At 43.5% G+C, this 13,353-nt stretch overlaps 1 protein-coding gene across 1 annotated transcript in view; it reads left to right on the plus strand.

Annotated features, from left to right (window-relative positions):
• Positions 1–13,353, plus strand: part of SLC6A5 (solute carrier family 6 member 5) — a 112,587-nt gene that overhangs the window by 13,117 nt on the left and 86,117 nt on the right. Inside the window, exons 6-7 of the mRNA XM_053285379.1 lie at positions 11,001–11,142; positions 11,411–11,543. Coding sequence (XP_053141354.1) covers positions 11,001–11,142; positions 11,411–11,543 — 275 coding nt within the window. The remainder of the gene's footprint in view (positions 1–11,000; positions 11,143–11,410; positions 11,544–13,353) is intronic.

Genomic DNA, 13,353 nt, shown 5'->3' on the forward strand with positions numbered 1-13,353 from the left:
GTGTGTCTAATAAATGTGTACTAGGTGTTTGCTTTGCAGGATATGGTCCGTTTGTACTAGGATATGTAGGTTGGCCCATACTGTGATTTCAAGAACTGCATGGTGGGTAGAATTTTGACACCTGTGCCTTCCCATCACAGGTCTGCAGTGACACGAAATGCGAAACCCAGTAGACTTTTGCTTAAGGGCTGAGGGGCTCTTAAAAAGACCAAGCAAATGCCTGTGCCACATTCTGGGGCACAAGGCTTTAAAGAAGCAAGGAGGCTGCAGGGGCGTATCTAGGGTGGGGCAGGCAGGGCATGTGCCCCGGGCGCCACTTGAAGGGGGTTGCCATTTTTAAAAATAAAAAATAAAAAAAAAGTGGCCACCAAAAAAATGGCCACCACGCATGCTCTAATGGCCTCTGTGAGGCCCTAGGCCATGCCAGGCCTCACAGAGGCCATTTGAGCATGCACAGTGGCCATTTTAAAAAATTATTTTTAAAAATGGCCACTGCACATGCTCAAATGGTCCCTGCGAGGCTCTAGAGGCCAGCAGGGGGAGGGGGAACTTTTGCAGACACCCCCCCCCCAGCCTTTAGGAAGCCCCCTGAAGGGGCTACAGATTTAAAAAAAATTAAATTAATATAATATAAGTCACTGTACACATATTTAGTTTGGCACTATGTACAGAGAATCAGGGCTTGTGAATACTGAGCTGAAGCTTACGAGCTAGGATTGTATTCATTTGCTCTACCTTGCATCTTGTGATAAGTGAGTTAAATGTGATGTCTTAATAAAATGACTATTAATGGTGAGTTTGTCTTTGAATCAGTGTGAAATCCTTAGTATTAAGACCCACTGGGAGTTTCTTGCTCTCTTTCTCTCATTTTAACTGTCTTTCTGAAAGACTAGAATATATTCCAAGCAGTGACACAGTTTACTCTGCATATCCTTTAATTCTGTTCAGAGTATCTGGGAAAAGTCAAATTCTCCATTGATTTTTAAAACTTATGTAATAGTGATGCTACAATGCATAATAGAGCATTAGACAGGCACTTCTGTTTCGTTTTCCAAGTACACCTCCAAATAGTATTTGGGTATTTCATGACCCCCAGCATACTGAAAATTGTAGTTTCCCAGCATTTTTTGGTCTGGCTACGTCCACTGCTAAATAGTTTTTGAAATATTAAAAGATTAATGAGCTTGACTTGTATTTTTCAGCTGATCTTATGGTAAAGTTATCTGAAAGATGGGTGTCAGATGTTTGGACAGGGGGCACCATTTCAGTGCTTGCCCTAGGCGCTATTTCCCCTAGATACGCTTCTGCCCAGGGGGAGGGCCACTGAGGGGAAAGAGAGGTAAAGGAGCCCAGAAAAGGTGAGGTGACTGACAGCCATGGCAGGTGGGCAGGGTCACCTCACTTGGCCTTATGGGACAGCCGCGCAGAGGCGTATCTAGGGAAAATAGCACCTAGGGCAAGCACTGAAATTGCGCCCCCTGTCCAAACATCTGACACCCATCTTTTAGATAAATATAAGTCAAGCTCGTTAATCTTTTAAAATTTCAAAAACTATTTTGCAGTGGACGTAGCCAGACCAAAAATGCTGGAAAACTACAATTTTCAGTATGCTGGGGCTCATGAAATACCCAAATACTATTTGGAGGTGTACTTGGAAAACTAAAAAGAAGTGCCTGTCTAATGCTCTATTATGCATTGTAGCATCACTATTACATCAGTTTTAAAAATAAATGGAGAATTTGGCTTTTCCCAGATACTCTGAAAATAATTAAAGGATATACAGAGTAAACAGTGTCACTGCTTGGAATATATTCTAGTCTTTCAGAAAGACAGTTAAAATGAGAGAAAGAGAGCAAGAAACTCCCAGTGGGCCTTAATACTAAGGATTTCACACTGATTCAAAGACAAACTCACCATTAATAGCCATATTGTTAAGACACCACATTTAACTCACTTATCATAAGAAGCAAAGTAAGAGCAAATGAATACAATCCTAGCTCATAAGCTTCAGCTCAGTATTCAGAAGTCCTGATTCTCTGTACATAGTGCCAAACTGAATATGTGTACAGTGACTTATATTATATTAAATTAATTTTTTAAAAACCTGTAACCCCTTCGGGGCGTTTCTTATAGGCCGTGGGAGGGGGGCATCTGCAAAGGTTACCCCTCCCACCGCTGGCCTCTAGGGCCTCGCAGAGACCATTTGAGCATGTGCTGTGGCCATTTTTAAAAATAATTGTGTTTTTTTTAAATGGCTGCTGAAAACAAAATGGCCACCGTGCATGCTCAAATGGCCTCTGTGAGGCCTGGCATGGCCTAGGGCCTCACAGAGGCCATTTGAGCATGTGCAGTGGCCATTTTGTTTTTGGTGGCCATTTTTAATTTTTTTAAATTTTTTTAATAATTTGCACCCCCTTCAAGTGGCGCCCAGGGCATGTGCCCTGCCTGCCCCACCCTATATACACCCCTGGGAGCACCACGTTTGGTGCTAAGAAGAGAGTTAGTGAGAAAACTGGTTCTGGAGCAGGGGTATAGTTCTTTGAACTTAACTATAATTGAGTACATGGGTTCAAAGAAACCCCCACCCAGCTCCTGAGGTCCCCCCAGCTTCCTTCCCTATTTTCTTCATTATCTCCCTCACTCTGGGGGGCTGCTGGGGAGAGGGGCGGGCACGGGCCCCCCTAGCTACGCCCCTGTGCTAGAGCAGTTGTGTGCGGTGATGAGGAGAGGCAGCTGGGCAGTTGAACAGGGTTAAATTGTTCCAGCAGGCAGTGGCATGGCAAGGTCAAAGGGCAGAGTGTGCCCCTGAAGGTGAGACCAGCAAGTGGGGAGGCATCAGCAGCAGAGTAGGAGGGTCAAGGCAGGACTGGCAAGGGGGGATGGGCAGCATTTTGTGTGTCTGCGTGTGTGTGTGCACGTGTGTGCAGAGGTGCACCTAGGTAATTTTGAAGCCTGGACCCAAAGGCCTTTAGAGCCCGCCTGCTCTGCAAATTAAGCATCATTATGTTCGGCTGGACAACCACACCACCTGGGACAGACTAAAGAGGATTTGGGAGGCCCCAGGAGCTGTGGAGGCAGAGGCGTAACTATAGGGGGGGCAGGGGGGGGCACTTGCCCCGGGCGCCATCTTTTCTGGTCACGTGGGGGGGCGCCGCCATGACCAATTTTTTTTTAAAAAAATTGAATTTTTTGTTAATACAAATGTTTCCTGCTCAGTGCAGCAGTGCTGCAGCAGTCAAGGGAGCGCGTCGGTGCCCCCTTCCCCACGAGCGGTCCCTTCCGTGCTGCCTGCGCCCCCCCTCATTGCTTTGCTGGCACCTGGCGGCCAGTCAGTGGCCTGGCTTGGCGGCGGCGGTGGCGGGCGCTTGTGAGGAAAAACCTAAGTATAATGTAGTATGTTGGGGGGGGGGGCGGGGGGCGCCATTTCAGTGCTTGCCCTGGGCACCGTTTTCCCTAGTTACGCCTCTGTGTGGAGGACCTGGACTTGGGCCCTGAATTCCAGGGCCGAATTATGTATACACACACACATACACACACACCCTTCTAAAAGCTGGAACTCGAGGCAATTAAAAAAAACAGTGTACAACAAAATATAATAACTGAACCAACCATTTAAAACTGACAGTACACAACTAACCCCAACAGGAAAAACACGCAAAGTAGAAAGACCAAAGGAAAGACCTCTGATATTTTCATATCCCACCCCGACTGCCCAGTCTTAGTTTGAACTTTCCTTTGGAAGTGTAGTTACAAAGAGCAGAACTCAGATGTGCTTCCTCTCCTATCACATCCCTCAGCCAGCTGCAGTCACTACTGGAATGCTGGCAAAAATTGTCTACCCCATAGTGGTCTAGGCTAGACCATCGTGGCCTGCTTACTATATAGATTTCCAGCATTTCCTTTTGAGTTTTTATGTGTACCTACTCTACTGGTCTCCATGCACTGCTAGGGACAGTAACTGTGCTTCAGCTCTAAAATCACTGACGGAGAAGAACAAGAAACTGCATATTTGGTTAGCCCTGTTCAATTCGGCTAGCTCTGTGTGCAATTTGCTGCTCCCTCCCCTTCTCTGTGGTGGATGCTCTGCTTTGCAGCTCAGTTCTGCTGAATGTCTGCTTGGCCCCCACTGTATTTTAATTTCAAGGTTCAGTGAAGACTTAACTTTTCCAAATAGCCATTTGAATTGGGGTGAAGGAAATTACTGGATATGATTTTCTGACTGCTTTACAAAAGGTGATTTTTAGGGCTGACTGGCCCCCATCCGAGGCAGAGCCCTGTGTCATCACCACCCAACCTGTTGCCCCCACCCCATGGCATGTGATGCCTTGCCATACAAAATGCCACCTCCCTTTGCCTGGTAATACACCTACACTTCTCCTCCTCCTGCACACCTGGATTTAAAGAGGAAGAGGGGAAAAGAGGAGAAGAGGACACGTGCAGTGGAGCATTAGGAGAGAAGCTCTAGCCCAGTACTCCTTCCCACCACACATTCTCTTCCACTAGCTTCCCCTCTGCCTCTTGAAATCCAGGAAGAAGTGAGATGGGGCTGGGGGAGGGATGAAGGAAGTGGGAGGTGGGAAGTGGGAGGGGAGGTGGATGAAGGAAGTGGGATGCTGGCAGGTGCTGGTGGCCCCCCTCCTGCTTGAAGTAACAGTCTTAACCACCTGCCTCAGATATGGGCTGCACTGCCTGTATGGTGCTGGTTCTGCCTTCTGTTTTGCCGGTAGCTTTTTTTATTTTTTGTTTTTGTGCTTTTAATATATTGTAAGCCACGTGTGGCAAATTGTGGGAGAAGTGAGCTTTATATTTTTAAAAATAAATGCAACAGCCAGTGTTGGTCATTGTTGGAGAAAGAAAATTGTCACTCGTTCAACAATGGGGGTGCTTTTAAGGTTTTCAGTAGTATCACCTTAGTTTGAATAGCCACTGTTAAAGTGCTTTGTTGATGTGCATATCTCCTGAGCGTACACCAAATCTTCAGTAGATTTTCAGCATACCTTTCAGTCTCCTTGCACAATAAATTTATGAGTACCTCAGAATGCACAAGGAAAATAGGAGATATGACTGATCTTTGATTTTTGGCATTTCTGGAAGCATACTAGAAAGACATATTGTTCTCTGTTCCCGGGCCAAGCCAGAAACCAGTGGTGTCCAGCCAGAGCTTCGAGGGGTGCTCTAAGGCTAAGGGAAAATATGCTTCTTGGGTTTTGACAGGGCCATACCAGATTGATTCATCTTCTGGATTTTCCATGTGGATTGTAGAAGCATAAATTCATATTTGCAATGTGGAGTGTATGTGTTTTGAATTATAGCAATGGTAGATTTGTATAGCTAATATGAACCATGCAGAATGGTAAGCGGGAAGTCAATATTTACTTAATTAAATGTAATTGGACTGTTAAGATATTGTAAAAACCAATAAAAAATTTAAAATGCAATAAATTCATATAAGAGGGGGTGGGGAGCAAGGATTTTAAGTTTTCAGCTGCCAGTGCCTGACATTTGTGCTAATCAGATCAGGTTCTTTAAGATTCCGTTCCTTGTTCTGTTTTCATATTTGTACTCTAGTCCTAATCTGTTTACACAGAAATATCTTCCCCTGATTTCAACGGGTCTTACTTGCAAATCTGAGTGTTTGAGATTGCTGTCTTGATGTTTTGATTTGTCTTGATACTTATACTTGTAGACTAGAAATATTGGTTAAAACCTTCTCACACACACACACACACACACACACACACACACACACACACACACACACACAAATGCTAGAGGGAAAATGTCCCATTTCCTAGATTCCAGATGGATGATTTTAGTTATTAATAATTGTCCATGTAAATGTAATTTCATGCTTGCACCTTTTAGTTTAGTGTAGTCATTATTTCCTGCCTATCTTTCAAGGTTTGATGGATAGCACTGCATTCAAAGATTTGTTTGTCCTCTGCTGCAAAGACTTGGACTTTGGGATTCAGTTGCGCCCTCTGCTGATCTGCAGTGTCTAGTGCAAGGAAATCAACCGCCCTAGAAACTAAGCTGTAAGAAAAGCTTGCTGCAGTGCAGCAAAAGTGACCTTACATGCCATACTGTGATCTCACATGTGCTATGATGTGATCTAAACAAGGCAAATGGAGGCTCTCTAGTTGAACATGCTATATCTTGATGCATATTTCAGAACTGCCTGTTTCTGAGATACAATCTTTGTTATGCAGATCATTATGCAGACTTACACATTTTTTTTAAAATAGAAGTAATGCAGCCACACTTATGTACACTGAATTCTTCAGAGTATTTTTGTGAAGGGACTTAAAATAGTACTACCACTATGTAAATACTGCATGTTCTGTCATTGCATCAGCAGAGTATAGAATTAAGGAGCAAAGGAAAATCTAAGCATAATATACCTGTCATATGGATTCCCCTCCACCCCCGTGATATTGAATGCTTATGTTTGACACATAATAGTCACAGAAGAAGAATATCTAATGACAGCTTAAAATTTTTTTTCAAGATGCATTTATTCACCCAAGCTTTTTAACTAGAATTGTGGTTTTAAACTGTTTTTAAAGTTTTATTTTCTGTTTTAATTTGTTTTATGTTTGTTGTAAACTATCCAGAGATGAGAGTTTGAGGTATATTTATTTGTGTGTGTGTGTGTGTGTGTGTGTGTGTGTGTATATATATATATATATATATATATATATATATATATATATACATATATATATACACACACACAAATATATATTGTATACATATTTGTATATATACAAATATGCTAAATAAAATAAAATGTTCAGGAAAGTAAATGCTTCTTGTTTCAGTGACAGTGAAAACCCCTGAAACATAATTTGGGGAAAAACTTTCCAAGGCAACAGTTTTTCAAAACTTGGGTTGAGGGTTTATCCCATTTAAAAAACAAAGCAAAATGAAGTTCTATTCCCAGATCTGTATTTGTGGAGACAAACCCTTTTCATGCACACACATCTAGACTACAGTCCAGCATAGAGTTAAAGGGAAAAGGAAAGGTTGTGCTGTTGAGTCAGTGTTGATTCCTGGCAACCATAGAGCCATGTGGTTTTCTTGGTAGAATACAGGAGGGGATTACCATTGCCATCTCTCACGCAGTATGAGATGATGCCTTTCAGCACCTTCCTAGATCGCTGCTGCCTGCTATAGGATAGGAGTTTCCCATATTCTGGGGAACACATCAGTTGGGATTTGTACCAACAGCTCTATAGGCAGGTTAATTCCCTGCTGCGCCATAATTTGATTGGATTGATTTCTAAATCCAGTGGGCTTAAGTTTACATTCTTCTGTATTGAAATGTGGCCTTGGAATTTAAGTATATGCTTTTTCATACATAAGAGTCAGCTCTCTATATGTGAGAACCTGACAAATGGCCACAGAGTGCCAGGTATAAAAATACCTTCAGTTTTTAAAATACCCACTCCACAAGTTACCAAGTAAATTCAGAGTTGTGTAGAAAACTAGGATAGTGGAAGGACAGAATACTACCACGCCCTCTGCTGGCTGATATGAAACACAACACCTTTTTAAGAATGGTGCTCCGTGCATCTTTCTGAACAGATAGGTGGGAGGTCACAACAGTAGTTACCAGTGGCTTTAATAAAGCAGGGCATATGGATGATTTAAAAAGTATATTGTTTTTTGCTTCTAAGTCTTGCATCATTAGTTGTCTATAGAGACTTTGACAGAATTGCAACTGCAGCAGGGTGCATTTGTTCAATTATTAATAGAAAAGTCACAGATGCTAATAATGTATATTGAATTAGGAAGTGAGAGTTCAATCCTTTGTGAGGATAAGTATTACGGTTGCAGTCCTGCGATATTGTATACACTCAAAATGGAATGTTGTCGTCTTGTCAAGCTGTGTATGTTCACAGTGTCCTTGGGAGCATTTGGTAAAGTGGATTATCCCTACAGCAAAGGAAGTTTTGTTCAGATTAAGATTTGTTCAAAGTCACAATTGAGATATGTTCCTAGGCAAAATACAAAGTGTGGGTTATTACCTAGACCTAAATGGCTTAGGTCTGGGTTACCTTAGAGAGTGCCTCCTTCTGCAAGATCCCCACTGCACATTAAGGTCACCTGTCACCGGTTCGTCTGGTGGCAATTCTGGATCAGGCCTCCTCCACAGTTGCTTCTGGGCTGTGGAATGCACTCCCAGCAGAAATCCGAGGCTTGACAACTTTACTGGCCTTCAGGAAAGCCCTTAAGACTTACTTCTTTGGTCTGGTCTTCCAGGGTTTTGAAACTGTTTTAAAATTGTTTTATACTATTTATATTGTTTTCGTTTTTGGTTATTTTATTGGTTTTAATAATGTTTCTATTTTGCTTGTTGTGAACTGCCCAGAGCTGACAGATGGGGCAGTATAGAAAAGAAATAAAATAAATATTATTCAGAAGGCTGTAGCTTTTTCAAATAAATAAACTTTAATGTTAATGCTAAACTGATATAATCTTTGAATCAAACCCAATTTCAGAGTCTAACCTTCACATATAATCAGAGGCTAGGACTGAAACAATTTGTGACTTCTCATGGAAATACTCCTAATTAGAATTTGCTACCAATATTTGTAATGGACCTTTGCCCCTCCTGGCTTATTAGAGTAGCCAGCAGGAATGTAAGATCATGGCTTCAGGAGTTGATGAATTCTTCTCTTCGTGAGGGGTTTGTGCCAGCAGCCTTAAAAGAGGCTGTGGTGCGCCCTCTTTTGAAGAAGACTTGGGGGTCCTCTTGGACTCGCGGCTCCTGCTTGAGCAGCAGATGGAAGTCATGGCCAGAGGTTCCTTTGTTCAGCTTTGGCTGGTCCTCCAGTTACTTATTTGCTTCTGGGTCCAATTCAAAGTGCTGGTTCTCACCTTTAAAACCTTTCAGGGCTTAACACCTGCTTACCTTCAGGACTGCCTTTCCCAGCCAGTCTTGTCCCATCCTGTGAAATCTTCTCCGCTTGCCCTTCTTTCAATCCCTGGTCTCAGAGAGGCCCAAAGTACTAGGGTCCATGGAAAGGCTTTCTCTGTTGGTGCCCCTTCACTCCCCCCCTCCCCCGATTCAATCTGCCTTCTCCCTTTCAGCCGTTAAAACCTTATTGAAGACATTTCTTTTCTACCAGGCGTTTGCCCTTTAATTTTCTTAAAAAAATTTCTTAGATGCTGTTTTTGTTTGTACACTGCCCTAAGTCTATGGAATAGGTGGTATATTAAATCTGAAGGACTGAACTGTGGAGATGTGAAGTGGTTTGGTTGAACTGACCGGTTGGCCTGGTCCGTTCAACTGACCGAACCAGCTCGAACCGGTTCAGCAGTTTGAGGTACTATGCTTGTAAAGCAAAGGTGAATCCTTGAAAAGGCTTCTAAAGAGAAGCCGGTGGGGGGCAGCAACAGGAAGTCACCTTTAAAAGTAGATGTAAGGGACTTACTAGTCTGCCAGCAGCTGTGGTAGTGGTACCACCACTCCTCAAAGGCTCCCCTTGGCCCAGTTCCAGTGCATGCATGTGGTGCTCCACCCAACAGCCTGTCTCTGTGGCGGCGGTGTGGGTCCAGAACTCATGTGGCCTCCTCACATGCAGAGTACTGCCTTGTAACGGGCAGTGCGGGTACAGAACTGACGTGGCCTCCGTACATGTGTGGAGGCCAGATTAGTTCTGTACCTGTACTACCACCATGCGGGCTGGCTTCTGGGGTGAGTACCAAGCACCCACTGGGTCTTGATTGGGGAGGCCTTAGAGGAGTGGCAGTACCACTACCATGACTGCCACTGGACAGGTAAGCCCCTTACATCTACTTTTAAAGGTGCCCTCTTGCTGCCCCCCCGCTCGGCCACCCTTTAGAAGTTTTTTCAAGGGTTCCTCTTTGCTTGTAATGTGGGATCCTCACTGGATCCTCCTTTACAAGCGCAGCCCCTCAAACCAGCTGAACCACAGTAAATCAGTCCACCATGGTCTGGGCTCGGTTCAGTTCAGTCGTGGACCACCTGGCCTTCCTGAAGGCTGTCCAGTTAGCGATCGAGCCACTTGAGCTGTCCCAGTTTGTGGCAAACCAGTTCATGGTGAACTGTTTGTGCACACCCCTAATGGATAGTCCCACCTGCTTGCTTCTAAAAGCAATGGGCAATATTATCCTCAGGATGTACCTGTGGGCTTATTCTGCAATCCTTCAGATAGGTACAAAAAGATCACAGGGTCCTATCCTTGAAAAGCCTTTCATGCATCATGCCTGTACCTCATAAAGGCTCCAGCATCCCCCTTCACTTAAGCACTGGCATTGTAATTACTGATAATCCAGTGTAGGGAATGGGGCCCTGCACCACTTCTGGAGCACAGAGATTATGCAAGTGATCATAAGATAAAGATCAGTCCCACTGGAATGAAATAAGGTTAAGGCTTTAATTGTATGCATATTTACTTTGGAGTAAGCCCCATTGAACACAGTGAAATGTATTTCTGAACAAGCATACATAGGATTGGGTTTCATCAGGGATGTAGCTAGGGGGGAGGGGGCCCGTGTTCACCCCTCTCCCCTGAGCCCCTCAGAGTGAGGGAGATAATGAAGAAAATAGGGAGGGATGGAGCTGGGGTGCCCCTCAGGAACTGGGGTCCTGCATTCTTTGAACTCATCCGCTTAATTATAGCCACACCCATGAGTTTCATGTCAGTTAAATCCAAGTGCTGCACCTTTGTTATGCTTTGTATCTACTTGCTTATATAGTAATCATGTAAGGTCGAAGTGCTCAGTTAGATAAACAGCATTCTAAGACAAATTAGAGTCATCAGTAGAACTGTAGTACCAAATTTGATAAATGCTGAGAGGAAGCCTGTATATTTCTGTTTGGGGAACTGACGCTTAATTAAATTTTAGATCTCAGATAAAATATGGCAAGGATTCTTAGATGGGTATATGAAGGAGCTGCTTGTTATTCCTCAAGAGTCCCAGGAAATATTTTCTACTGTATTCTTCTTTTTTGATTTCTGTCTTGTCAGATTCCTGCATCATTGGTGACCACCCCAAATTACAGATAAAGAACTCTACTTTCTGTATGAGTGCCTATCCAAACTTGACAATGGTAAACTACACCAGCCATGTCAACAAAACCTTTGTCAGTGGCAGTGAAGAGTACTTCAAGTAAGATTTTTAAAAAAGTTTTGTAATCTGTCCATTTGACCATTTGGATATCCATTGTAGATACAGCCCTCATCTCTCTGAAGGCAATGGCAGATTTCCAATTTACTTTAATTGTTGTAAAGTGCACTTTTAAAAAAAAAATCCTAATTTAACAAAATGAACTCTAGTGAATTCACAGAAGACTGAAGTTATCATTAATTTGGTACAAAAGAATAGACTAGGAGAACATAATTTGTATTTATTCACACTGGTATTTTGACTCTCTTAGGTACTTTGCATTGAAGATTTCTGCAGGAATTGAATATCCTGGTGAAATCAGGTGGCCTTTGGCACTGTCTCTTTTTCTGGCTTGGGCAATTGTCTATGCCTCCTTGGCTAAAGGAATCAAGACATCAGGAAAAGTAAGTAAAAGTAAATCATAACTCAGGAGGTATACATTGTATTAGAGATGTACAGATTGATTCACTGTCAAATCAATTTGGATCGAATTGGAGGCAATTCACAGATTTGACCCCAAATGGAATCATCCTCAAAATAGAGGGCCCAATTAAGGATTGAAAAGAATCATCCCAATTTGACCTGAGATTCATGCTGTTGCAAAATGTGATCACATAATGACAGTGATCAGCTAGCATTGTACCTAGAGCAAACACTTTTCAGTTTACTTTTTGAAGGGAAGAAGGCCTATAAGATCACCATCTCCCCCTCCCTCCCTCCCTCCCTCTCTTCCTTTAATAACACTTTCATTTGTAGTTCTGTACAAACCAAACAATCCAAACAAAGCCAACATGGATATTTGGCAGCCTCTCAAAGCATAGACAACATCCCTTTGTGACCTGTCAGATACAAACCAAATTAACAGTAATGGCACAGGGTTGTATGTAAGAGTTACCATATTAAAAGAAGTGGAAGGTAGGCTCCATTATTTTTTATTAGAACCACTTGTTTATTGATATGAATGCTTGTTAAGTTCTTGAGTGACCATTTTTCGCTTATGGATGGCAACCTGTATTCTGGAACAAGCCAGGTAGGTCCAGAATAAACCCAAACTCATCTATGATTTGATTGTGGATGAAGGGGCCAACCTGGTTTGCATCACGGAGACTTGATTGGAGGAGGCTAGTGGCCCAGTCTGGTTCCAGCCTCTCCCTCCAGGGTATTCTGTAGAAGAGCAGATGAGCGGGAAGGTGGAGTGGCTGTGGACTATAACATCTCCCTCACCAGGTTCCCTCTTGGGTTATCTGACCGTATTGAATGTGTGTACTTAAGTTTGGGGACCAGGGATAGATTGGGATTTCTGTTGGTGTACCGATCGCCCTGCCGGCCAACGGAATCCCTTACTCACAGACTTGGTTGTGGAACTTGCGTTGGGAGTCTCCCAGACTTTTGGTGCCGGTGGACTTCAATGTTCACTTCAGGACCAACTTGTCCGGGGCAGCTCAGGAGTTCATAGTGGCCATGACAACTATGGGCCTATCTCAAGGGATTTCTGGACCAACGCATGTTGCAGATCACACCCTTGATTTGATCTTTTACTCTGATCAGGGTAGTGTATCATGGGTGGGGACTCCTATGATTTCCCCATTGTCCTGGATGGACCACCATCTGGTTAAGGTTAGGCTTACAACCACTTCTCACCTCAGCAGAGGTGAGGGGCCTATTAGAATGGTTGCCCAAAGAGGTTATTGGATCCAATTGGATTCCAGAAAGCCCTGGAGAGATTTATTGCTGGTGATCCTGTTGATGCCCTGGTGGGGAATTGGAACAACAAGCTCACCAGGGCAGTAGATATGATTGCCCCTAAGCATCCCCTCTGACCCACTTTGAAATTGGCCCCTTGGTATACGGAAGATCTATGGGGGCAGAAGTGGCTAGGTAGGCAACTGGAGCACAAATGGAGAAAGACTCGACTCAAATCCGACAGATTACGACATAGAGCACATTTAAAGATCTATGCTCAGGCAATACATGCGGCAAAGAAGTAGTTCTTTTCTGCCCGCATTGCATCTGTGAGATCACGTCCAACAGAGTTGTTCAAGGTTGTGAAGGGACTAGTACGTGCCCCCCTTCTTTGAATCAGAATTTGGAGCCATCAGTTACCCAATGTTCTTTGCAGACAAAATCTCTCGTATTTGGGCTGACTTAGATGGAGACTCCACAGTTATTGCAGTGTCTGAATTGGAGATGTCCAGCAACTCCTCTTATATGGTT

The sequence above is a fragment of the Hemicordylus capensis genome, chromosome 1 (assembly GCF_027244095.1).
Source record: "Hemicordylus capensis ecotype Gifberg chromosome 1, rHemCap1.1.pri, whole genome shotgun sequence".
NCBI lineage: Eukaryota > Metazoa > Chordata > Lepidosauria > Squamata > Cordylidae > Hemicordylus > Hemicordylus capensis.